At 40.7% G+C, this 26,389-nt stretch overlaps 1 protein-coding gene across 2 annotated transcripts in view; it reads left to right on the forward strand.

The window, feature by feature from the left end:
* Nucleotides 1–995: 995 nt before the first annotated feature.
* LOC124555262 (zinc transporter 2-like) overlaps nt 996–26,389 on the forward strand; it is an 87,681-nt gene continuing 62,287 nt past the window's right edge. For both annotated transcript variants that reach the window (XR_006968529.1, XM_047129130.1), the window contains exons 1-3: nt 996–1,367; nt 17,648–17,785; nt 20,798–20,960. Coding sequence is in view for 1 of the 2 variants with exons in the window: in XM_047129130.1 (XP_046985086.1) it covers nt 1,167–1,367; nt 17,648–17,785; nt 20,798–20,960 (502 nt within the window). In the remaining variant the exon portion in view is untranslated. The remainder of the gene's footprint in view (nt 1,368–17,647; nt 17,786–20,797; nt 20,961–26,389) is intronic.

Genomic DNA, 26,389 nt, shown 5'->3' on the forward strand with positions numbered 1-26,389 from the left:
TTGCCTCTAATATCTGTATCCCTATCTTTGCAGTGGTGCGAGAATTAAACTGAGGTACTGCAAGCGTACCTTCTTTCTAAGGGAACATTTTAAAATGGAGTTGAGCGTTTCTGCTTTCACTTTGACTCACTCAGTTTCGGTTTCTCTGTCATTCATGAATGTCTTTACACTATGACGTATATACGCAGATTGAAGCGACAAATGAAAATTTGTACCAAGGCCAGCTTTCTAATATGGGCTTGGTATAAATTTTCATTCGTCGCTTCAGTCAGCATATATACATAATATATGTTTGAGTCTCGAAAAGGTCTCTGGGGCCATATAGCGTCATTTGACTAGTCTTTACACTAATTTTGTTACCGTTAATGTCCTTTACAAACAAACAAAATTTCTTTGGGTTTTGTCAGAGATATTTTGATGAGATTCAGCAACGATGAGCAAGAAGACTTTGCGTATTACAATTTTGAGAGCCAAATGCGTTTCATTCAGCGTTGTAGCCCTATGACACTATACAGTAATCGTTGTCTATTTAGAAGTTTCTTAACAGCGTATATCATGAATTATCCTTCCCATTATGAACTGTTCTACTAGGTACGTATATATCCAGCCACTAACGAACATAGTATTTACAATCTCCAAACAAACTTATCTTTCCATAACGTATTCTTTTCCATTTGCAAGGTTCATATAGCTCAATATTTGAGACTGCTGGAGTACACTACTGAGGAAATGTGTAGATTAACATGTTATAAATTGTACTCTGATTCAGATTTGTATGGTTGGTTGGATCAATCGGTCCCTTGTGTGGGTAGTTAGCTGTTACGCAATGTTGACTTCTGGTAAAACTATGCCTACTTAATAGAGAGAACATAATGTTTTCATCCTGCTCTTACTGACGAAATGTCTTATATAGGCAGAAATGAAACTGTAGTTAACAAAGCTTCGTGTAGATATATTTAAAAGGCCACCTTTGGCAGTAATATCTTTGAATGAATATTATTGCATATATTTCTCTGGTGTATTTTGGTGTCGTGGTTTAAAAACAAATACTTTATAGTGAGTGCGTGTAAAAAGTATTTTGATCGTATGTGCTTGCATTTAGTGGAATTAGTATGACCCCGTAACAGTAAATGTGCGTTAACATCATTGTTACATGACTAACTGGAATGTATGAGCAACAGCATGCTGACAATTCATCAGACGAAGAAACTTTCGAGGAGGACGCGTCGCTTTCTAATCCTCTGCTTAAAACGGAAGAAGCGAGTTTTTGCATGAGATGTTCAGAAGGCAGGAGTAGTAGACACTTGTGTGTGAGCGTCAATAACGTATGTGCTTCGAGCGCGGAAGACACGAATGACAAAAATCTTGTTAGTAGCAGACGCCCCATTTGTAACATAATTGTTATTATTCCCTAGTTGTCGTTTGTTTGTAACAGAGGGTCATATGAGTAACGTCGTTCAAAATTATTTACATACTACATCCACTGAGTTGGATAGCATGTTTCATCAAGCCACGCAATTTCGTAGTCCGTTCGTGACCTACTTGTCAACGTACGCTTACGTCCGCATTTAACATTACTCTGTACTCAGAAGTCATTGTGTATATAGTGAGTGATTTGCATGATAGTAATATGTAATGACACTGGGCGTAAATTTAACAGCTACATACACAATATCAATATTTGCATTCGCTGACTCCTAATGCATCTTGCAGTGGAATGTGGCTCTATAGAACATTAGTACACATTAATTAAATGATGATAATATGGCATTTGCATGTTAGTTTTACTTGGCACACACTTCGTTTTTGGATGTAATGTTGTTAATGTTGCAAACGTGGCTTAACTTAAGAGAACTAATTCATCAGAGAGTTTAATTCAGTGACAGAAATGTCTCAATTGCCTTAGGAAATGTATTGCTTGACATAGCATTCATTTGGATGCAGACACATTGTTGTAATGCCTGGCGGGCCGTGGCAGCTGAACTTTCAGAAAGGCTGGAGTTGTGTAATGAGTGTACATTAGGCACATGCTCATATTGTGTTTCTTGAGGCAATATGAAGTTATAAGTATATTGATCAGTAAAAACTTTATTTTTGAGTAACTTATTACATAAATTCTACTGTAGGACAGCAAGGTGGCTTTCGTGACACATACAAATCAACCAATATTGAAATAGCTGCTGAGGATCTTCCAGGTTGTTTCATGGGACATCCTTAGAGGTTCTGCTGGATCCACGGAGTCTTGTCAACTCTGCAGAATAGGGAACACCTCTAAAGATGTCCGATGCTAAGTTGGACAAAATGTCAGGATTGAAAAAGTTCCACGGAGCACGGCCTTCCAACCTGGAAGCTGCACCAGTGATTATGACAATCATTGCATGGTTATATTTTACCTCTTTCTCAGTATTGTGTCAACCACTGAAGATGGCTATGTGTTGCCACCTGTGAAGCTAACTTCATTCTCAGACCAGTTCAGTAGAACACTGTCTCCAGTTGCGAATGGGAGAAAGTGACTTGTGTACCTTGTTTAGTCTGTGAGTGTGGCTCACAGGGTCATTTCAAGCTTAGAACATGTCTGCATAGTCACTTTACAGTAAGAAGGGTTGTCTGTGTGGCAAGTTGTCCATCAAACTGGTACATATCACAGTGACAGCATTTGAATATTCCATTGCTTTGTGGCACCCAAAACATTGTAGGTTTACCTTGTAGTGGTTGCACATTGTAAAAAAGATCATTCTGTGACTTATCTACAAATTATGACTGGTGGGTATACTGAGCAAGATGCAACAGAACTATGTGCTGCCTTACTGGAGGCATATGGGAAAGCTGTGCTAACCTGGACAGTATGCAACTGTCTTCATACAATTAATATGGCTTCTAGGCATCCATTGTAAGTATCATTAGATGCCCCTAGTGCTGTCATTCGTAAAGAAGGTGAACAAGGAACACCTAGAATGGGCCCTGGATCAATGACACCACGTTTGTTCCACTGGCAATTGCGTTAGTCTGGCACCTGTTGATCATCATAGAAGTTTATGGAGGCATTCAATTTTCAGTGTAGTTCTCTGACACACAAACCCACAGGTACAGCAAGGAGGGATCAGTCATGAGCGTGTATCATGTACAGATGTTGGATATTGTCACTGCTATTTAGAGTATTCTAGGGGTTGTCCAGTGTTTGTTCAGGGTCCTCCAATCTATTTTCCAGCCATACTGTTGACATTTTGGCAATGGATTCATCTTTCAAGATAAGACATGATCACAACACATCCATCTCATCACCACATTTCTCCAGGGAGAATAAATGAAAAAGCCTATAGAATCTGCTGACATGAACCCATTTGAGCGTGCTTGGAACCAGCTGTAATGTGCAGTGCATTATCACAGGAACTGTCTTCACATTAAGTGGCCTCAGGAGGATCATAATCAAAGAGTGACAATATATCAACAACCTTGTAGACAGTATGCCTACAAGGACAAGGGCCAATCTTGTTACAATGCACGAGATGTAGCAACTCAGTATTGAACATTACTCGGCAGCAGATTGTTATTTCATAGATGTGCAAAGGTGTGCACATTCAAACGTACTGATATTTATTTGTTTTTACAGTAAAGATATTTATTTTTGACTCATAAGGCTCTCTGTTTCATTCTCTACTCCAGTTGAATCATAGCCCATACATATTCAGAGATATGCAATAGATGTATGTATTTTAAGGAATTTATTTTGAACTTTTAGATTCTGGGAAAGTTGGTACAAATCTTACACCTCCCCACATAATGTGAGGTATTTTCTGTTTTAAAATATTTACATCTATGGTAAAAGTTTTCCATATATTGCGTGGTTAACTTATGTTGGTATGTGAAAGCTTATTACATGTAGAACTTCCAAGTGTCATCATAACTGCCGTCTGCTTCACATCTCCTGTGCAGCAAGCTACATAAATTTAAGTATTAACTGTGTTTTTCTTACTTGTCACTTCTTTTTCTGTATGTTTTTGCTTTAAGGAAGCTTTAATTTTCAAGTAATAGTAATAGTGTTTCATAGATTTCGTGTTTGTTTTGAAAACAGTCCAGAGACAGTTAGTGCTTATTTTCATTGTTTCCAACAAGAAGTGCCTAGTAAGCACAGTTTAGTCAGCTATCAGCTGCCTTTACTGAATTACCAGTCCAGTTAAAAGTTGATTACTTAACTCTCTACAGTAAATTGTTGATTTCTTAGGATGGATAGGATGTGTGGCTGCTGTGTACGGACGCAGGAGGAGCTGGCCTCTGTTCGCGAACAGCTGAACGTGCTGATGGCCATGGTAAGCCGTCTTCAGGCTGCTGCCTCAGAGTGTAGCAGCAGTGGGGAGTCTGGTGTGTCGCATGGTACACCCCAGGTGTTGCATGCTTCACCCACGGTCCCTGCTGTTGAGACATCTTCGCGGGTACTGGTCATGGTTGGGCCATCCTCTCCCCAAGGGGAGTGGTGGGTTCAACGGCGTTCGTATCGCACGAGGCGGAGGGTCAATGTGGAGGCTGGCCATGTGGCATCACCGGCTCTGTCTGTGGGTAGACATGTGGACGCTCCTTCAGTGTGGTCCAAGCAGGCACACGGGGGAAAGGGTTTTTAGTGGTTGGGAGCTCCAATGTTAGGCGGGTGATGGAGCCCCTTAGGGACATAGTGGAAAGGTCGGAATTGTGTGATTGGATTGTAGAGGTCCTAGATAACAGAACGCAGCATGTCATTCTCAATGGAGAGAAGTCTTCTGAAGTAAGAGTGATTTCGGGTGTGCCACAGAGGAGTGTCATAGGACCGTTGCTATTCACAATATATATATAAATGACCTTATGGATAACATCGGAAGTTCACTGAGGCTATTTGCGGATGATGCTGTAGTACATCGAGAGGTTGTAACAATGGAAAATTGTACTGAAATGCAGGAGGATCTGCAACGAATTGACGCATCGTGCAGGGACTGGCAATTGAATCTAAGTGTAGACAAGTGTAATGTGCTGTGAATACATAGAAAGAAAGATCCTTGATCATTTAGCTATAATATAGCAGGTCAGCAACTGGAAGCAGTTAATTCCGTAAATTATCTGGTAGTAGGCATTAGGAGTGATTTAAAATGGAATGACCATATACAATTAATCGTCGGTAAAGCAGATGCCAGACTGAGATTCATTGGAAGAGTCCTAAGGAAATGCCGTCTGAAAACAAAGGAAGTAGGTTACAGTACACTTGTTCACCCACTGCTTGAATACTGCTCACCAGTGTGGGATCCGTACCAGATAGGGTTGATAGAAGAGATGGAGAAGATCCAACGGAGAGCAGCACACTTCGTTATAGGATCATTTAGTAATTGCGAAAGTGTTAAGATAATAGATAAACTCCAGTGGAAGACTCTGCAAGAGAGACGCTCAGTAGCTCGGTATGGGCTTTTGTTAGAGTTTCGAGAACATACCTTCACCGAGGAGTCAAGCAGTATATTGCTCCCTCGTATGTGTATCTCGCGAAGAGACCATGAGGATAAAATCAGAGAGATTAGAGCCCACACAGAGGCATACCGACAATCTTTCTTTCCACGAACAGTACGAGACTGGAATAGAAGGGAGAACCGATAGAGGTACTCAAGGTACCCTCCGCCACACACCGTCAGGTGGCTTGCGGAGTGTGGATGTAGACGTAGATGTATGTAGATATTTCAGCAGATCTGATTTGTATGATACAAATCATGGTAGCCATCTTAAAATGAGAAATTAAAATTGTTCATAGATCTGCTCATTTGTGACTGTTTTTAAGCATAGAACTGAGACAGTATTAATAAAGGCACGAATGATATACTGTGTATATGATGTTTTATGGTAGCTGCATAACTGAGAAGAATTGGGTCATGAATTCTGTATGTATCAGTTATAGATATTAAGCACACCAGCAATGAGTACAGTCATGCAATTAAATTTAATATAACTCACAGACTGTTAAGAATATCCAGGCATATAGAATAGGTTCTCAGACATGTGAGGGACTCAGATACTTCTTACATAATAGAACCAAGTATGTTGTCCTGGGCAGCGAGTGTTCATCAGGGACAAGTGTATTGTCAGGAGTGCCCAGGAAAGTGTGACAAGACCGCTCTTATTCTCCGTATACATAAATGATCTGATGGATAGCGTGAGCAGCAATCTGTGACAGTTTGCTGGTATTGCTGTGGTGTGTGGGAAGGTATCATTCTTGAGTGACTGTAGGAAGATATGAGATGATGTAGACAAAGTTTCTAGTTGGTGTGGTGGATGACAGCTTCTAAATGTAGCAAAATGTAAGTTAATGGGTAGGAAAAATAAATCTGTATTGTTAAAATACAGTATTAGTGATGTGCAGCTTGACACAATTATGTTAATAAAATTATATAGGCATTATATTGCAAAGTGATATGAAATGGAATGAACTTGTAAGGTTGGTACTAAAAAGGTGAAGGGTCGATTTCAGTTTACTGGGAGAATTCTAGGGAAGTGTAGCTCACCTATAAAGGAGAAAAGCACATAGAACACCACTGCAACTAAATCTTGAGTACTGCTTAAGAGTTTGGGATCCCCGCCAGGTCTCTTTAAAAGATGTCATGGTAATTCAGAGGCATGCTGTTATATTTGATACCAGGAGGTACAGCCAACACATGAGTATTTCAAAGATGCTTTGTGAACTCAAATGGGAATCTATGGAGGGAAGACAATGTTCTTTTTGTGAAAAGACAGATGGTCAAATTTAGATAACCGACATTTGCAGCTGGCTGCAGAACTATTCTACTGCCACCAATGTACACTTTGTGTTAGGACTGCAAAGACGAGATAAGAGAATTTCACACTTATACCGAGGCATATAGACAGTCGTTTTTCCCATGCTCCATTTGCAAGTGGAATGGGAAAGGGAATGACAAGTAGTGGTACAAAGTATCCTCTGTTATTCACCATATGGCGGCTTACAGAGTATGTAGGTACATCTAGGTAATCTGACAAAGTCTCTTGCAGCAGATGACAACATCTTAGACAGAAACATATGCCATAGACCACAGCTAAGTCTCACAATTAAGGTGTCACAATGGAAATAAAGACTGGCCACAAAAACCTGCGTGGCACCACAACATTGGTATAAAAGCTTCACAGTACTGTAACAGTGTGTGCCCGCAGATATTTTAGAAGCACATTTTCTCCTCTCTTCTTCTGGTGTAGTGCTAGTGTGTTAATTCATTTTCTGCCGGCCGCGGTGGTCTCGCGGTTCTAGGCGCGCAGTCCGAAACCGTGCGACTGCTACGGTCGCAGGTTCGAATCCTGCCTCGGGCATGGATGTGTGTGATGTCCTTAGGTTAGTTAGGTTTAAGTAGTTCTAAGTTCTAGGGGACTTATGACCACAGCAGTTGAGTCCCATAGTGCTCAGAGCCATTTTTTTAATTCATTTTCTTATATGCTGACATTTGAATAATGGTAACAGTCACTGCAAGAAATGTAACAGTTGCTTGGCCCTGTTTGATGGATGGCTCTTCACTGCCCACTGCAGTGGAGCATAATCTTGCTTATATGTATGAATGGTTCCAAAGTGATCGCCAAGATTTTTCAAAGGTAAAAAATTAAACTGTCCTAAAAAAAAAAACACACCTGATACCTCTATGAGGAACTGAATTATTAGCCAGAGGCAGTTCACTACAAGCTGAGAATGAAGAATGTGCCTCCTGAAAATCATACACAGTCCTGCAGATTGAATTGTTGTTGGCAACAAGAAAAGCTTCTATTGTATCTGCATACTGTGAAGAACTTTTATCTACACACATTTTTATTTACAAAGGACTGGAAACCAATTTTCTGGCCCATTTCTTGAAACTAGGCATCCTGGGCAAAAGATCTGTGTGTGTTTACTAAAGTACAGTGATTGTGGTTTTGTTTTCAGCAAGAGGGGGGGGGGGGGGGGGTCATATTTTGCGATATTTACAGAAGCACAAAAGTTAATATAGATGTATGATACTCAAGTGTCTCCTGACAAAAATGCTTATAAATGTTCATCATCATTACAATATAATGTTACTCCATTGTTTATTGTTTGTCAGATAACAGATTTACAGTTGTTCATAACACATTTTTCACAATTCTGAATATTCAGTACTTCAAAGTAAATTTTAAACAATTTACATAAAGTTTTCAAAGAATCCAGGTTTAGCTTAAGTGGGGTTTTTGTGCTCTCAGGAGAGTATATTGTGATGCTTCTTGTAGTGCAGCTCTACGTTTCTTTATGACAACACACTGTGGCCTAATAGCTCATCTCAGTTATCCACACTATGCTTGATCATACTGTGCAGGCACATTAAGGGCTTCTCAAAAAAAATTCAAGTAATAATGTCCTGCTATTTGTTCTTCCAGATTAGTGGGATCTATGAAAATATCACTGATTTTGTCATCACACATTAACTGAGAAATAAACTTGGAAGTTTGGTATTCCTGTGTCGTGGGTTGGCCTGTAACTGCCTATTGTTATGACATGTTATATTGATCCCTCCCTGTATAAATATGAGCTCATAAGTAAATAGTGTTAACAGTAGAACATACTTCATGTTGCAACCTACCTCCTTCAGTGTACTGAAAACTGTGGAAAACACTTTGTGATCTGAAACACAAGAAGTTACTCTATGTTGATGGTTTTCATCTACAGCAGCAAAAGCATTTTCAAAGTGGACATCGTAAACATAAACCATATCCATCTATTCCACGTAGTGGAGGGGTGTAATTTTATTGTCAACTTCTACCAACAATTACCTGTTGTTACATTAACTCTTAAAGAAACCATCTTAAGTTTCGTGGGAAGTTTATTCACTGATGACTACTTTTGGGCAGCTTGTCTGTTATAAAATCATCCTGTTGAAAAAAATACAGTAAATGTTACAATACGTAGTAGCGAAGGCAAAATAAAATTCCAGTACTGTCCAAAGGTAGATAACATACCATGTAGATAAGTCTTGTATTACAACCAGACTTGCGTTAGTGTTGTTGTGGTCTTCAGTCCTGAGGCTGATTTCGTGCAGCTCTCCACGATACTCGATGCTGTGCAAGCTGCTTCATCTCCCAGTACATACTGCAGCCTACATCCTTCTGAATCTGGTTAGTGTATTCATCTCTTGGTCTCCCTCTATGATTTTTACCCTCCACGCTGCCCTCCAATACTAAATTGGTGATCCCTTGATGCCTCAGAATACGTCCTACCAACCGATCCCTTCTTCTAGTCAAGTTGTGCCACAAACTCCTCTTGTCTCCAATTCTATTCAATACCTCCTCATTAGTTATGTGATGTACCCATCTAATCTTCAGCATTCTTCTGTAGCACCACATTTCGAAAGCTCCTATTCTCTTCTTGTCCAAACTATTTATCATCCACGTTTCACTTCCATACATGGCTACGCTCCATACACATACTTCCAGAAACGACTTTCTGACACTTAAATCTGTACTCTGTTAACAAATTTCTCTTCTTCAGAAACGCTTTCCATGCCATTGCCAGTCTACATTTTATATCCTCTCTACTTCGACCATCATCAGTTATTTTGCTCCCCAAATAGCAAAACTCCTTTACTACTTTAAGTGTCTCATTTCCTAATCCAATTCCCTCAGCATAACCCGATTTAATTAGACTACATTCCATTATCCTCGTTTTGCTTTTGTTGATGTTCATCTTATATCCTCCTTTCAAGACACTGTCCATTCCGTTCAGCTGCTCTTCCAGGTCCTTTGATGTGTCTGACAGAATTACAATGTCATCGGCAAACCTCAAAGTTTTTATTTCTTCTCCATGGATTTTAATACCTACTACAAATTTTTCTTTTGTTTCCTTAACTGCTTGCTCAATATACAGATTGAATAACATCGGGGAGAGGCTACAACCCTGTCTTACTCCCTTCCCAACCCCTGCTTCCCTTTCATGCCCCTCGACTCTTATAACTGCCATCTGGTTTCTGTACAAATTGTAAATAGGCTTTCGCTCCCTGTATTTTACCCCTGCCACCTTCAGAATTTGAAAGAGTATTCCAATCAACATTGTCAAAAGCTTTCTCTAAGTCTACAATTGCTAGAAATGTAGGTTTGCTTTTCCTTAATCTAGCTTCTAAGATAAGTCATAGGGTCAGTATTGCCTCACGTGTTCCCGTATTTCTACGGAATCCAAACTGATCTTCCCCGAGGTCAGCTTCTATCAGTTTTTCCATTCATCTGTAAAGAATTAGCATTAGTATTTTGCAGCCGTGACTTATTAAACTGATAGTTCGGTAATTTTAACATCTGGTAACACCTGCTTTCTTTGGGATTGGAATAATTCTATTCTTCTTGAAGTCTGAAGGTATTTTGCCAGTCTCATACATCTTGCTCACCAGATGGAAGAGTTTTGTCAGGTCAGGCTCTCCCGAGGCTGTCAGTAGTTCGAATGGAATGTTGTCTACTCCTGGGGCCTTGTTTCGACTTAGGTTTTTCAGTGCTCTGTCAAACTCTTCACACTGTATCATATCTCCCATTTCATCTTCATCTACATCCTCTCCCATTTCCATAATATTGTCCTCAAGTACATCGCCCTTGTATAGACCCTCTATGTCCTCCTTCCACCTCTCTGCTTTCCCTTCTTTGCTTAGAACTGGGTTTCCATCTGAGCTCTTGATATTCATACAAGTGGTTCTCTTTTCTACAAAGGTCTCTTTAATTTTCCTGTAGGCAGTATTTATCTTACCCGTAGTGAGATAAGCCTCTACATCCTTACATTTGTCCTCTAGCCATCCCTGCTTAGCAATTTTGTACTTCCTGTCGATCTCATTTTTGAGACGTTTGTAATCCTTTTTGCCTGCTTCATTTACTGAATTTTTATATTTTCTCCTTTCATCAAATAAATTCAATATTTCTTCTGTTACCCAAGGATTTTTACGAGCCCTCGTCTTTTTACCTACTTGATAGATTGTGGTCAGTCCACATCTGCCCCTGGAAATGTCTTACAATTTAAAACATGGTTCCTAAATCTCTGTCTTACCATTATATAATCTGTCTGATACCTTCTAGGATCTCCAGGCTTCTTCCATGTATACAACCTTCTTTCATGAATCTTGAACCAAGTGTTAGCTATGATTAAGTTATGCTCTGTTGAAAATTCTACTAGACTGCTTCCTCTTTCATTTCTTACCCCCAACCCATATTCACCTACCACATTTCCTTCTCTTCCTTTTCCTACCATCGAATTCCAGTCACCCATGACTATTAAATTTTCGTCTCCCTTCACTATCTGAATAATTTCTTTTTTCTCATCATACATTTCATCAATCTCTTCGTCATAAGAGGAGCTAGTTGGCATATAAACTTGTACTGCTGTAGTAGGCGTGGACTTCGTGTCTATCTTGGCTACAATAATGTGTTCACTGTGCTGTTCATAGTAGCTTACCGGCACTCCTATTTCTTATTCATTATTAAACCTACTCCTGCATTGCCCCCATTTGATTTCGCATTTATAGCCCTGCATTCACTTGACCAGAAGTCTTGTTCCTCCTTCCACCAAACTTCACTAATTCCCACTACATCTAACTTTAACCTATCCATTTCCCTTTTTAAATTTTGCAACCTACCTGCCCGATTAAGGCATCTGACATTCCATGCTCTGATCCGTAGAACGCCAGTTTTCTTTCTCCTGATGACGACGTCCTCATGAGTAGTCCCCTCCTGGAGATCCGAATGGGGTACTATTTTACCTCCGGAATATTTTACCCAAGAGGAAGCCATCATCATTTAACCATACAGTAAAGCTGCATGCCCTCAGGAAAAATTACGACTTTAGTTTCCCCTTGCTTTCAGCCATTCGCAGTACCAGCATAGCAAGGCCGTTTTGGTTAATGTTACAAGGCCAAATCAATCAATCATCCAGACTGATGCCCCTGCAACTATTGAAAAGGCTGCTGCCCCTCTTCAGGAACCACACGTTTATCTGGCCTCTCAACAGATACTGCTCCTTTATACTAATACATGAAAAACGTTATTATGACAATATGTTCTTAGTGCAGTTGAAACATGTTTCCAACACACATCATACTGTGAACTAGAAGGTGCACATTTAATGCAAACAAGAATGTGTCTACATGGAAGGACAACCTCCGTTGTGGTTGCACCTTCGGTACAGCTATCTGTATCGCAAGCCTCTGCACCAATGGCAAGGTCTATGGTTCATGGGGGCCACAAAATAAGTAGATGTTGCATCAACATATGAACATTTTTGTATGTCAGACTGTAAACCTATACAGAGGAGTACCTCCAGTGACCATGTAAACTAGTCGGAGGCCACTAGTGGCAGTAAACATCAAAGAATTGGAGTACTTTATTGTAACACAATTACAGTTTACAAAATCATTGATAAAGTACAATCTCAACAAGTTGCATAGAGTCTATGTGATAAAACGTTATAGAATTAAAGAATAAATGTACATCAGGTACACTGACAGTGCACAGTGTACTCAAAAACTATCACACTGGGAAACAAGGAAACGCTTTATGGCGGACCAACTGCAATACGAACAGATTAACGAATCGTAGCCTGATGTAAGGCATTTGTATAATGTAGGCATGGTGTTTCACATTATACAAAACGGCATGGATGCAGTTACATTCTTCACGTATAAATGGAACAATATTCCATCTTGACTACAGAAGTTAAATATACAAAATGGTAAAATTAAGGGTTATGGTAGCCCTTGCACAATAGGGTTTGTTTGTTTGTTTGTTTGTATGTTTGACAAAGATAACAAGTCATCTCTGCTGAAGCATTGTTCTTACAGTACAAAACATGGAAAAAAATTGCATTGCTACTGTTGAAGCAGAATGCAAAAATTACTGAGAGTTACAAAGGAGTATAACTGCAGACTAAGACATTTACATAAAAAGCATTGTATGCTGCATGGCAGCATTTTTTTAGTACACTATATAATAAAGCGGTATATGTTAATACTGTAAACCTTCTGTGTGTCCAAACATATGTGGAGAGATTTAACATAACAGAAGGGGAGGGGATGACAATATCGTATACAATACATAAGGTTAAGCAAAGTGGCACACAGCCGTACAATGGAGTTACAGATGTGCACCTTTGCATTATCTGGGTTTCAGTGTATTCCTCCGTTTCAGTTTATTATATAATGTTTTATAAAAAATACTGCTGGGTGGCATACAATACTTTTTATGCAGATTTCATAGTCTGGTATTATACTCCTTTGTAACCCCAGTAATTTTTGCAGTTCTGCTTCAACAGTCTTTTCCTACTACCTGTGTCCCAAATTGTGCGCATGGTTGGCAGGGTTAAGTACAGATTTGACATGGCTAATTTTAAGGGGTGGTCAGATGCCCTTCCTGCCGCCACCCCATACCCCCTTGGGACGGCAATAGTGTACCCCAGCTGTCTGTGTCTAGTGTAACCATGAAAGAGTGCGAACGTTTTTCAAATGTCTGCAAGGCATGTAACTGAGGCAGTATGTGGGGACCAGCCCGGTATTCACCTAGTGGGATGTGGAAAACTGCCTAAAAACCATATCCAGGCTGGCCAGCACACCGGCCCTCGTATTCAGTCCACCAGGTGGATTTGATCTGGGGCTGGCGCGCCTATCCGAGTCCAGGAAGCAGCGCATTAGCACTCTCGGCTAACGTGGTGGGTTGTTCCGCTTCAACAGTACTGTTAGTGTAACGCTTCCACCTAGATGACTCTTATCTTTGTCAAACATACAAACCCTTTTGTACAAGTGCTACCATAACCCTTCTTTTTATTATTTTCTCATTTCATGTATTTACTTCTTTAGTTAGAATGATATTTTGTTGTGTTTATGTTTGATATTAATGAAGAACATAACTACAACTGTGCAAGTTTGTATAATATAGGACATCACACCCACACAATACAAACACCTTACATCAGTCTATGTTTTGTTGATCTGTTTCTAGTGTAGCTGATCTGCCATAAAGCTTTCCCTTGTGTGACAGTTTTAGAGTACACCACGTGTGGCATGAGATTACCAAATGTTCATTCATTTTTATATTTTATAACATTTTATCGTGTAGACTCTTCGCAATTTGTTAATATTGTACTTTACCAATGATTTTGTAAACTTCAGTTATTTTAGAATAAAGTGCCCCAATCCATTGATACGTGCCGCCACCAGCGGCCTCTGGCCTAGCTTATATGTTCACTGGAGGTACTCCTCAGTATCAGTTTACATTCTGACATACGGCAATGTTCACATGCTGACACTATGTGGTACTGATCACACACTTTTACTTTTCTCCTTTGTGATCAGTGGAAGTCGACTGGCTTTGTGGCACTCTGGAATGTTTATGCTCAGTGGCAGCCTTAACTGTGAAACATAAATGTGTGCTGTAACAATAAGTAACAGTTATGAATGCAGAGTTTATCCATATGCAGTGTTATGCATACTGATTGTTCATATCATTTACAGAAATGAGCGGATAGGCTATACCTGGACATGCTACCAACTGGCCGTGATCTTTTGTATCACTTTAATCCATTCCATATTCATATCTTTTATAAGCTATAAGCTGGCCACTGTGGCAGAAGGAGGCGGAGCTTTTCTCAGCAGTGTATGTGCTGTGAGCTAGCCGCAAGCTTCCACTCCCAGGATCCTCTGCTCAGGGGCCAAGTAAAAGTGTGCAATCAGTATAGTACAATGTGATTCTTCAGTTTCTCCTGGCGTATTTTTTGCTTGAACAGTCCACATGTATACAGCTCATTGGACACTATGGACCAGCAGTACACCTGTGGACTGGTAGAGCAGTATAGTGCAATGTTTAAATGTTTTGTAGCCTGTAATGCACATCTAGTTGTAACACAAGACTTGCATACAATGGTATGTTACGTACCTTTGGACAGTGTTGGAATTTTATAATGTCTCTATTGTGATTTATTGTAACATCTATTGTGTTTTTTCCTCTGGATGATTTGATAATACTGCCCGTAACTAGTCATCAGGGAATAAATAAAATTCCAGCATAACTGAAGACAGTTTAACAGTTTTATAACATGAAAGTTGCTGACCTGTTAAATCCACCATGCTGGAGATACAGAGTAACCTGTTATTTCCCTCTGATGAGTTTGTAATCAGTCAAACTCATTTATTCAAAACAAACAACAGTTGATGTGAATTTGATTGCCGAGTTTCATGGCAGAAAAGATATTCAGATCACACACGTACAAATCAAAGAATAGGCCAATAGCCTGACAAAATAAAAGTCCCACATCAATAGTGGAAAAAGATATAAATTAAATGTGGTCTGACTTAGACACATTTGGAATAGAGCATATTTGTGTGATTTTTGCTTTCATTGATGTCCTAGAATATTGATCATTTGTTTGGGTCACCCTCTAGTGGCCAGTAAATACAAGCTGATAAACAACTACACCTCTCATGACATGTAATTTATTATTTCCAACCAATATTACACCCATTACTAAAGATGTTTGCATTTAACTCATTGTAGTTCCTGTGAATGCCCGTGTAATGTGCCAATACCTGTATATTTTGCCCCCTATGGAGCGTATGTTAACAACAACTTGGTAATGACTGTATGTGGTCTTACATTCTGGATGCCAAGATGTACCAGTACTTGTTTCACCAGAAGTCAGGCATGGAACTGGAACATTTTGTTTCTTCTTCCGTTATTTAAGCAGAAAATCTTGCAAACATAATCTTATCAAATCCATAACTGACTTTGAAGTGTAAATTCATGCCGGAGGTCCGTCACAGCTTCACCGTGGCTGTGGCAGAAAGGTATAGGCCCAGAATTTCAGAACATAATTATGTTCTTGATGCATGCCCAAAAAATAGCACACCATTTAATCGTCCAAGAAAATTTTAAGAATCGCTGTTGTTACCTGTTAGAAGTACAAATCAAAAGAAATTGCAGAGAGATATTCATTCAATTCAGACTTTATTTTGAATACTCCATGTGAGTCCTGTTAAGATATTTCTTGCCCTGAATAATTCTTGCAGTTATGCTGTACAATATTTAAGTGTATGAAACTCCAAAGTTTCAGATAAATGTAAATGCAACAGGAAGGCGAAAATTTATGGATAGTGCCTGTTACAGAATTGATATACATTGTAAGACAAAAGGAAAGATGATGCTCCATGAAGGAATTATCCAAATGGGATGGAAATCAGTAGATGTCATATTAATGTACAGACAAACAAATGATACAATTTCAGAAAATGGATGATTCATCCAAGAGGAAGTGTGTCACAAATTGAGCAAGTCAGTGATGTGTTGGTCCATCTCTGGCCCTTTTGCACACAGTTATTCGGTTTAGCATTGATTGTTAGAGTTGTTGGATGCCCTCCTGAGAGCTATTATGTCAAATTCTACCCAATTGGCATGTTAGATCATCAAAATACTGAGATGGTTGGAGGGCCATGCTTGTAAAGTTCCAGTTGACGAGAGATCCAGTGACCACCTTGGCCAAGGTAGGGTTTGGCAAATGTGTAGACATGCAGTAGAAATCCTCGCCATTTGTGGAAGGGCATCTTGGTGATATGTAAGCCCATGATGGCTTGCTGTGAAGGGCAACAAAACAGGGCATAAAATATTATTGACATACTGTTGTGCTGTAAGAGTACTGCAAATGACAATCAAAGAGATCCTGCTATGAAATGAAGTGGCACCCTAGAGCATCACTCCTGGTTGTTGGGCTTGTGGCGGGTGACTGTCAGGTTGGTACCCACTGTCGTCTCGGGCATATCCTGGCATATCTCCTCTGGTCTTCGGGTATCAGCTTGCGACTCACCATTGAAGACAATTTTACTTCAGTCAGGGAGATTCCAGACCAGAGATGTCTGGAGACACCATGGGCAGCAGTGGGATACAAACCTGACTGTCGCCCACCATATGGCCTGACAACTGGGAGTCATGGTGTGGGGTGCCATTATGTTTCATAGCAGGATCCCTTTGGTTGTCATCCACAGCACTCTTACAGGACAGCACATTTCATAGCAGAACCCCTTTCCTTGTCATCCACAGCACTCATACGGCACAGCGGTATGTTGACAATATTCGACACCTTGTTTCATTGCCCTTCATGGCAAGCCATCCTGGGCTTACATTTCAACAAGATGGTGCATGCCTGCACACGGTTAGTTTCTTCAGCCAGTCTTCATGCTTGACAAACTCTACCATGTCCAACAAGGTTGCCAATCTCTCCCCAGTTGACAATGTTTGGAACAATATGGGCAAGGCCCTCCAACCAGCTTCGGATTTGTTGATCTAAAATGCCAATTGGACAGAATTTGACACGATTTCCCTCAGTAAGGCATCCAACAGCTCTATCGGTCAATGCCAAACTGAATAAGTGCTTGCACAAGGGCCAGAGATGGATTAACATGCTATTGACTTGCTCAATTTGTCAAGCTCTTTCTCTTGAGTAAATCATCCAAGTTTTCTGAAATTGTAATCATTTGTTTGTGTGTACATGTACTTCACATCTACTGATTTCCATCCCATTGAGATAATTTCTTCATCATGTGTCGTTCTTTTTGTTTTTGTTGTATGTAAGGTTTGTTTTTTAGTGGCTGCTTTCACTAAACTGGCTATAGCTCTGTTCTCTTATTTTCAGTTTTCTAATGGCGACAGCAACATCACAACATTCACACCTTGTGAGACAACACACTGTCATCATGTTTCATCGCAACCTTATACTTCATCAGAATGCAGAAAACTGTTGTTGGCTACTGGCATGTGCGTTGTCTTCATGGTAAGTAGTGAATTTGTTAAGGCACTGCATCTTCATTTCTACAATATCCTGTATCTGTATTTTTTATTCAGAGTAACAAGTTCTTCTTGACGTCTGCTGCTGCCAGTCAGATAATAACATAGTAGTGGAATACAATGAGGTGATACATACAGATGGTGGTCGTATCGTGTACACAAGGTATAACAGGGCAGTGCATTGGGAGAGCTGTCGTTAGTACTCGGGTAATTCATGTGGAAAGGTTTCTGGCATGATTATGGCAGCATGATGGGAATTAACAGACTTTGAACATGGAATTGCAGTTGAAGCTAGACTTGAGGGATATTCCAGCTTTGACATCGTTAGGGAATTCATTATTTCGAGAGTGTACAGAGAATACCAGATTTGAAGCATTACCTCTCACCATGGACAAAACAGTAGCAAACAGCCTTCACTAAACTACTGAGGGCAACGGAATTTGCGTAGAGTTGTCAGTGCTAACAGAAAGCAACACTGTGTGAATTAACCGCGGAAATCAATGTGGGACGCATTACGAATGTATCTGTTAGGACAGTGCCACGAAATTTGGCGTTCATGGGCTATGGCAGCAGATGGCTGATGTGAGTGCCATTGCTGACATCGGCAGCAGTACCTGTCCTGGGCTCAAATGGTTGGGCCCTGAATGACTGCAAAAATGTGGCCTGGTCAGACGAGTCCCAATTTCAGTCGGTAAGAGCTGATGGTAGGGTTAAAGTGTGGTGCAGATCCCATGAAGGCATAGACCCAGGTTGTCAGTAAGGCACTGTGCAAGCTGGTGGTGGCTCCATAATGATGTGGACTGTGTTTACATGCACCTTGTTGAATCCATGCCACACTGAGTTGCTGCACTATGCCAGGTAAAAGGAGATCCAACACAATATTAGGAATTATCCCATGATTTTTGCCACCTCAGCATATAGAATTTTCTCATTGTTTGCTAACCAGTTGAGGTAACCACAGAATTAGATCCTTTTGCAAGGCCATGAACATTTTATTTTGCGACCCATATAGATATTAAACTTCCTGGCAATAAGATATAGATATTGACAAATATTCTGTATTTAATGGCCTCAATCTTGATAACACCATCAATATTTAAAAGAATGGTGGTTATTGTAAAATCTATGTCTAAATGTGGAATGGACTGTATTGATTTCAGTACCGGTATATAAAATGCTGGTGTTAACCGTGCAGTGTAAAGTGTTGCGGTGAGTAACTGAAGCACATTTTGCCCATGAGATTTCGCAACATATGCGCAAGTGGGGACATCCAAGTGAGTGCGCATGGCCATGTGCACTGAGCACTCAGCACTGTCATTAGATAAGGTAGTATTTGCCATCTTCAACCATTTCCACCAAGCTGTGTGATGTTCATTCTCTCTCTCTCTCTCTCTCTCTCTCTCTCTCTCTCTCTCTCTCTCTCGCTCTCTCTATCACACATCACAGACATGTGAGACTTGCCCAAGCGCCTGTAACCCTCTAGTTCAGTTTCTTGTATGCTCAAGGAACATACCGAGCGAGGTGGCGCAGTGGTTAGACACTGGACTCGCATTCGGGAGGACGACAGTTCAATCCCGCGTCTGGCCATCCTGATTTAGGTTTTCCGTGATTTCCCTAAATGACTCCAGACAAATGCCGGGATGGTTCCTCTGAAAGGGCACGGGCGACTTCCCTCCCCATCCTTCCCTAATCCGATGAGACTGATGACCTCGCTGTCTGGTCTCCTTTCCCAAACAACCCAACCAACCCCCAAGGAACATATCCACTTTCCTTCCCCATCTCTGCTAAATCCGAGCTTGTGCTCCATCTTGTATGATTTTATTGTCCAAGGGGCTTGAAACCTTAATCTTTCTTCCTAGCTTAGTGCTTCTCTTGTGTTTCAATTAAGACTTGAGAAGTAAGACCAAGATATCACCCAATTGCAGCTATCACCGAAACTGCAAATGCTCTTTCTGCTGGCTTTTGTTCTGGCGCATGCAGCCTATTCTGATACAGTTGGTTGCATCTAATAGTGTAGCCAAATGCAGGAGCATGGACAGGAAGAAAAAAGAAAGTACAGTGACCTTTCTATATGGCTATAAAATCCAGATTGTATTCTGATTGTAAGACAAATTTTATCTGTACTCAATGTGTAGATTGTTCATAAACCAGTTGTACTTGATGGGTCCCGAGTTAGTCTCAATCTAGCACGTAGATTTAATTCGGCATCAAGGTTCATATCAGTGTAACTCTGCTGCATAGTGAGAATTTCATTCTGGAAACATCCTGCTGGCTGTGGCTAAGCCATGTCTCCACAATATCCTTGCTTCCAGGAGCACTGGTTTTGCAGGTTTCTAGGGGAGCTTCTGTGAAGTTTAGAAGGTAGGAGATTAGGTACTGGTGGAAATAAAGCTGCAATGATGGGTTGTGAGTCAGGCCTGGGTAGCTCAGTTGGTAGAGCACTTGCCCGCAAAAGGCAGGGGTCCAGAGTATGAGTCTTAGTCTGGCACACAGTTTTAATTTGCCATGTAGTTTCAGTTTGTTTCATGCTGCCAAAAAGGAGAGGAGAAGCTATATGAGAATTCATACTGTGTGGGATCGAGATAAAAGTGGACAAAGCAAACTCATTAATAAAGAAATAATGTTACATTTGGAATGTTTCACTCTCTTTATTTCTTATAGTAGGATGTACCATTGATGGCTTGGACTACAGGAACAGAACACACACAAGTTTGGGAACTGTTGGAGAACAGATATGACCTCCTTCAAGAATTTTCATTTCATATCTTGAGTATTTTAATGACTATAAATGTTAGTCAGAACAATCATATTGAGATTTGTACTGCTCTCAAATAAAGGCTCAGTATTTTATCGTTACACCACCTAAAAGAGAATCTGTTGTTTTTGATGGTATGACTTGTGGATGGATACATTATACTCATTTTGTACAATAATTACTACAAATTAAGCATCACATTTTATATCAACATGTTTGTTGTAATGGCATTTGATTTTGCAGGTTGCAGAAATAATAGGTGGCTATGCAGCTGGGAGCTTAGCTGTCATGACAGATGCAGTGCATCTTATGTCTGATGTTGTTGCATTCCTTGTGAGTTTATTTGCTATCTGGTTGAGCAGACATTCTCCTACAAGGAAATTTACTTTTGGATTCTTCAGGGCAGGTAAACTTCTCATATACATTATTTGTTCAATCTATGCAAAAATTCAGAAAACATAGCAATGATCTTCATGTTCCCAAATCATATAGCAAACAGTAAATTGGCAGAAACTATTTTTATCTCTTCTGGACGCACTTCAAAGATTTATATAACAGAATGTACTTTGACATTGCCAGAACCAGGATTAAAGCCTACTAGTTACTGTTGTTTAGTTGCATATTTTCCTTCCTAACTGCCAGTTTTGTCCACCCCATCCCCTATACTAAGAACTCAGAACCAGGTAGGTTAACATAAGGCAAGCTAAATTTTTTATCATATAGTGTAGATAAAATTGTCTTCTAACAGATAATGTAATAGTTTTCTCCCATTGGAAATATTTGCGGGTTAGACAACAAAAACGTTCTCTCTGAAGGTACCTCAGTACTACTGAAATGTGGCTTGTTGTCTGGGAAAACTATGGTGTTCATAAAGCAGATCACAGCCTTAAACCTATTGTGATATAGAAATGTAGCAGTTTCTGTGTTACAATTGTATCTGAAGTAGTAATATGAAAATGAATTGTGCCAAAGATTTAATTCCCATTCATTTTGAAACATTTGGTTAACAGGGTCTTCTACTTTTCATTGATTTCTTTTGGTTATTGACACAAATACATCTGCATATTTACATATGTTTTTAATGTCTAAAAGGCAATATCAACATCATTTTTAATGTCATAACAAAATGAGACACAGGGTAACAGTTCAGGCCTCATCAGAGCCATTTTGTATTTAGAATGCCCATATTCATAGGATGTCTTGAGTTAACACATCACTTTGTTTTTAAAACTGCTAATTGTGACTGTGACCAATTAATCTTAAAGTGAGCCTACAGAATCTTGTGAAACAAAACAAGAAACCACATCTGCCGATAGTATATCGATAGTCTATATTGACTTTTACATTGTACCTCACAGTTTTTCATACTCATCACGCCATATGAGCAGGCTAGACAAGAAATAGTGTCTTTTGAGTTCTTAAGGAGACTTGAGAAGTATAGTTTGTGGTGTTTACTGAAGCAGATTCCTGTGATGTTTTTGTGGTGTCACCGCCAGACACCACACTTGCTAGGTGGTAGCCTTTAAATCGGCTGCGGTCCGTTAGTATACGTCGGACCCGCGTGTCGCCACTATCAGTGATTGCAGACCGAGCGCCGCCACACGGCAGGTCTAGAGACTTCCTAGCACTCGCCCCAGTTGTACAGCCGACTTTGCTAGCGATGGTTCACTGACAAAATACGCTCTCATCTGCCGAGACGAGAGTTAGCATAGCCTTCAGCTACGTCATTTGCTACGACCTAGCAAGGCACCATTACCAGTTACTATTGATGCTGTAAAACATGTACCTTCAAGAGCGATGTTCACCATTTATGGATTAAAGTTAAGTATTCCACAGCTATGTCCGTTTTTGCTAGTCTAATTTCCTTTACCTGTTCCAGACCTCAAGCCAGCCTGCGTGAGCTAAAATGCGTGCCTTTCGGCTTCCTCTCATAACGGGTTGGCTCTCTTGCCAATCCACAACAGTTTTGTTAAAACTTCTCCAAAGCAATAGCTGATATCTAATTCACACAGGCAGGATTGTCGATAATTTCAAATTGCGTGTCGTGTAGTCATATTTGTCTAATGCAACATATTAAAATACGGTCTGCAGCAACGCCCTTGCCATAACTGATTCACACTGTATTTGGCTGCATTGTATAGAATTAAAAGTAGTGGTTAGGTAGGACATCACAGAATATCAACATTTATTTTGGTTAAATGGATAATGGTTGCTCACATCAGCACTATATTCCAGCATGAAAAAATCAAATCATATGTTACCCAGAATGTTCATACTTTCTTGGGAACTGAGCATGTACTGACTGCTTCTTCAATCTTCTGAACATTTTTCTAAAATATCACATTGTAAGTTTTATTCTGGCTGTTTTATCGTGTCAGCTTATTTTCTTATAGTCTTTGTCCATGTCTAGTATTCTTTCATTCTCATACTTTGGAACTTACTTTGCTGTTTTGTGCATGTTGTTTTTGTCCTGATCTAATCCTGCCCTGAAAGCCTATGACAGCCTTAATTTGTATTTGAAACTTACCTTGTTGTAAATCTGTTTCCTGAAATCACATTTCTTTCAAATCCCTTTTAACCTGTTGAATCCAGTGTAGTCTGTTTCTCTTACTCGCCAGAAATTTTAATATCTGTTGTTTCCCTGCTGTGGTCCTTTCTAAGGACATGTCCATTTAACGTTTTTGTATCAGGCTAATGCAGATTCCCATCAAACTGCACGTTCACCATGGGGTCTGAAATACAGCAGCCAGCAAATAGATACAGTTCCTTGTGTCTCTGCAGATGGCACAAGCCAAGAGTACAGTGAGCGTGAGAGTACAATGAGCATGAGCATGCCCTCTAGCAGCATTCTGCTCTTAAATACATGGACATAGTCGCATACTGCTATTTACGTGATATCACTTGTAGCCTTCAGTTCACACCATTTGATACACTGTAGGGTCATTGTTTTGTAGTTTTTGATCTTTTGGTGTTCGCTCTTGACTGATCTTGTACACTTATGACAACATTGCACTGTTTTGGACTCTGTTTCTAACAGCCATTAACTAAGTGAACTTTGTGATTACCAATCACTTGGAAATGTCATTAGTTCCACAAGCCACTGCTTCACTTCCTGCTGAGTGAAACTAAACTTTTGGTACCTGCACTGAGTACGACAGTAAAAACATATTCCTTCTTTTTTTGATGGTGTTCAACTTCCTCTCTAATTGGGTATATAATTCTTGATTTCACTGTCTGCTGTTTTTTAAGATTTCAATATCCTGCTGTGAGTTTGTGTTCGACAGTTGCTATCCTCCTAAGCAATCTTGTTCTTAATAGATTCAGACTTCCTGCTGTGTATAAGGCTTCATAGCAGCCCACTGTCTGGTAATGTCATAATGTTGCATCGATCAAACGAATTCTTCTAAACAAGTTTGGTATTACCTATTGAGCAAAAATATTTTTTGATTTATTCTACATTCATAATGACCATTTCACTTAGGATTTGTTAAACGGACATTACCTTATGTTGTGACAGTGCCACGACATTTAACAGTGCTGCCACGACAGTACGCGCAAACGGCGATAGAGGTGCTCCGCAACTCGGCTGAGCGCGGGAGTGCCACCTAGCTACGAACGGCGCCGGCCGCATGTCACGGCATGGCAGTCGAATAAGAGATACTGAGTTGTTATCATGTAACCAGCTATTGTTTCTAAGTGAGTGTGTTTGAATATTCACGCAATTATTGGTGATTAAAGGTTATAACACTTTTTGGCGACGAGGTCGGATATTTTCACTGCGTTGTGGATTTGTGTGTTCGTGATGGGGCAGACATGGAACAGCTTATGCAAGCGCTCATTGAACAACAAACACAGCTGATGGCTGCTATTCAGGCGTTGTCGACGTTGCTTACTCATCGTCTGTCTTCCTCTTCTCTGCCTCCATTCCCTCCTTACGATGAGGCTGCTGAAGACTGGGGAGGATTATGAGAAGCGTTCGTGGCAACACTTGTTGGCTCTCGGCATTGTCGACGCTCCTATGTGTAAGTCGTTATTTCTATCTTGGATTTCCCCACGGATCTATCAGCTGCTATCTCAGTTAGCCCCTCTGCGGGAACCTGCCCCTCTGTCCTTCCAAGAAATGTGTGACTTATTGTCTAACTATTACCGAAAAAACACCCACGTCGTTGCCGCCTGCGTGGCGTTCTACCGGTGTCATAAACAGCCCCATCAATCTTACTGGGCTTGGGCGGCGGAACTACACAGTCTGAGTAGGAAATGTCAGTTTGTCACGGACACTCATCATGAGTCTTATGCTGATTCAATGGTTAGGGATGCTATTGTATGGCTTGCTCCTGATAAAGAAGTTCGGCAACGTGCCCTACAACTGCCAAACCCGTCGTTGTCGGAAGTTCTAAGCATCCGTCAATCCTTTGAAACACGTGGTGTGATGTAGACGCTGTACAGCCAACTTCCGACATGGCCAATTTGCCTGTTTCACAGGAGAACGAAGATGTGGCGGCGGTTCACTCACGTAAACAACGTCGCGTTGGGCTGCAACGCTCACAGCGAAAACAGCAACCACAGAAGCAGGTTCGTTCCGCACTTCCTTCTTGTCCACGTTGTTTCGTACAGCGTGACAGGGCCGCGTGTCCAAAACTTTGGGCCACATTGTAGGAAAAAAGGCCACATTGCTTCTGTGTGTCAGTCCCCTAAAGTTCCTGTCGACGAGGACGAGGCATCTGACATGGATGTTAACTGTGTGCTTTCTCAAACAAATAAGTTTGTTACTGTTCGTGTTCTGGATAAAGACATTCGCATGCAAGTGGACACTGGCTCTGCGGTAACTCTCATTAATTCTCACACGTATTTGGAGTTGGGCTCCCCTCCCTTGTCTCCAGTTACGCGAAATCTGAGAACTTATAATAAACAGAAAATTCCTATCATTGGCCAGTTTGATGCTTCCACTGCCTACAAGTCTGTTGTTAGGCCCCTCATGTTTTATGTGGTGGATCACGCGGGCACTGAAAACCTGTTCGGTTATGATGCTTTCCAGTTGTTCTCCATTGATGATTATGTGCACCTCATATCTGAGGATATTCCGTATCAACAGCTGGATGGATTGTGTTCTGAATTTTTGTCCGTGTTCTCTGCTGGTCTGGGTCGTGCCAAAGATTTTGAAGCCCACATTACTCTTAGACCTACAGCTCGCCCTAAGTTTTTCCGGGCATGCCCTATTCCGGTGGCGTTGCGTGCACCTGTCAAGGCTGAGATAGACAGGTTAACAGCTTCAGGGATTCTCCTTCCTGTTACCTCCAGCGAATGGGCATCACCAATCGTGGTGGTTTCTAAACCAAACGCGAGTCTGCGATTGTGTTGTGATTTTAAAGCCACTGTCAATGCTCAGAGCCTCATTGACACTTATCCTCTTCCCCGTCCTGAGGAGTTATTTACCAAGCTCACTGGGGGCCAGTTCTTTTCCAATCTTGACTTATCGGAGGTGTACCATCAGTTGCCGTTGGATGCTTCATCCATGGAATTTCTCATCATCAACACACCTTGTGGGTTGTATCAGTACCAGCGGTTACTATTTGGCGTCGCTAGCGCGCTGGCCATTTTTCAGTGGTTTTTGGAACAGCTCACGGCTTCCGTTCCCGGCTGCATAAACCACCTGGATGACATTGTTGTCATGGGGGCCTCCACTGAGGAGCACCTTCGCAATTTGCGTTCACTGTTTCGGGTTTTGCATTCAGCTGGGTTGAGGTGCAATCCGGACAAGTCACAGTTCTTCCAACCCTTCATTATGTATCTTGGTTTCCACTTGTCCCGTGAGGGTATACGTCCTCTACGTCAGCA

Source organism: Schistocerca americana, chromosome X (genome assembly GCF_021461395.2).
Source record: "Schistocerca americana isolate TAMUIC-IGC-003095 chromosome X, iqSchAmer2.1, whole genome shotgun sequence".
Classification (NCBI taxonomy): domain Eukaryota; kingdom Metazoa; phylum Arthropoda; class Insecta; order Orthoptera; family Acrididae; genus Schistocerca; species Schistocerca americana.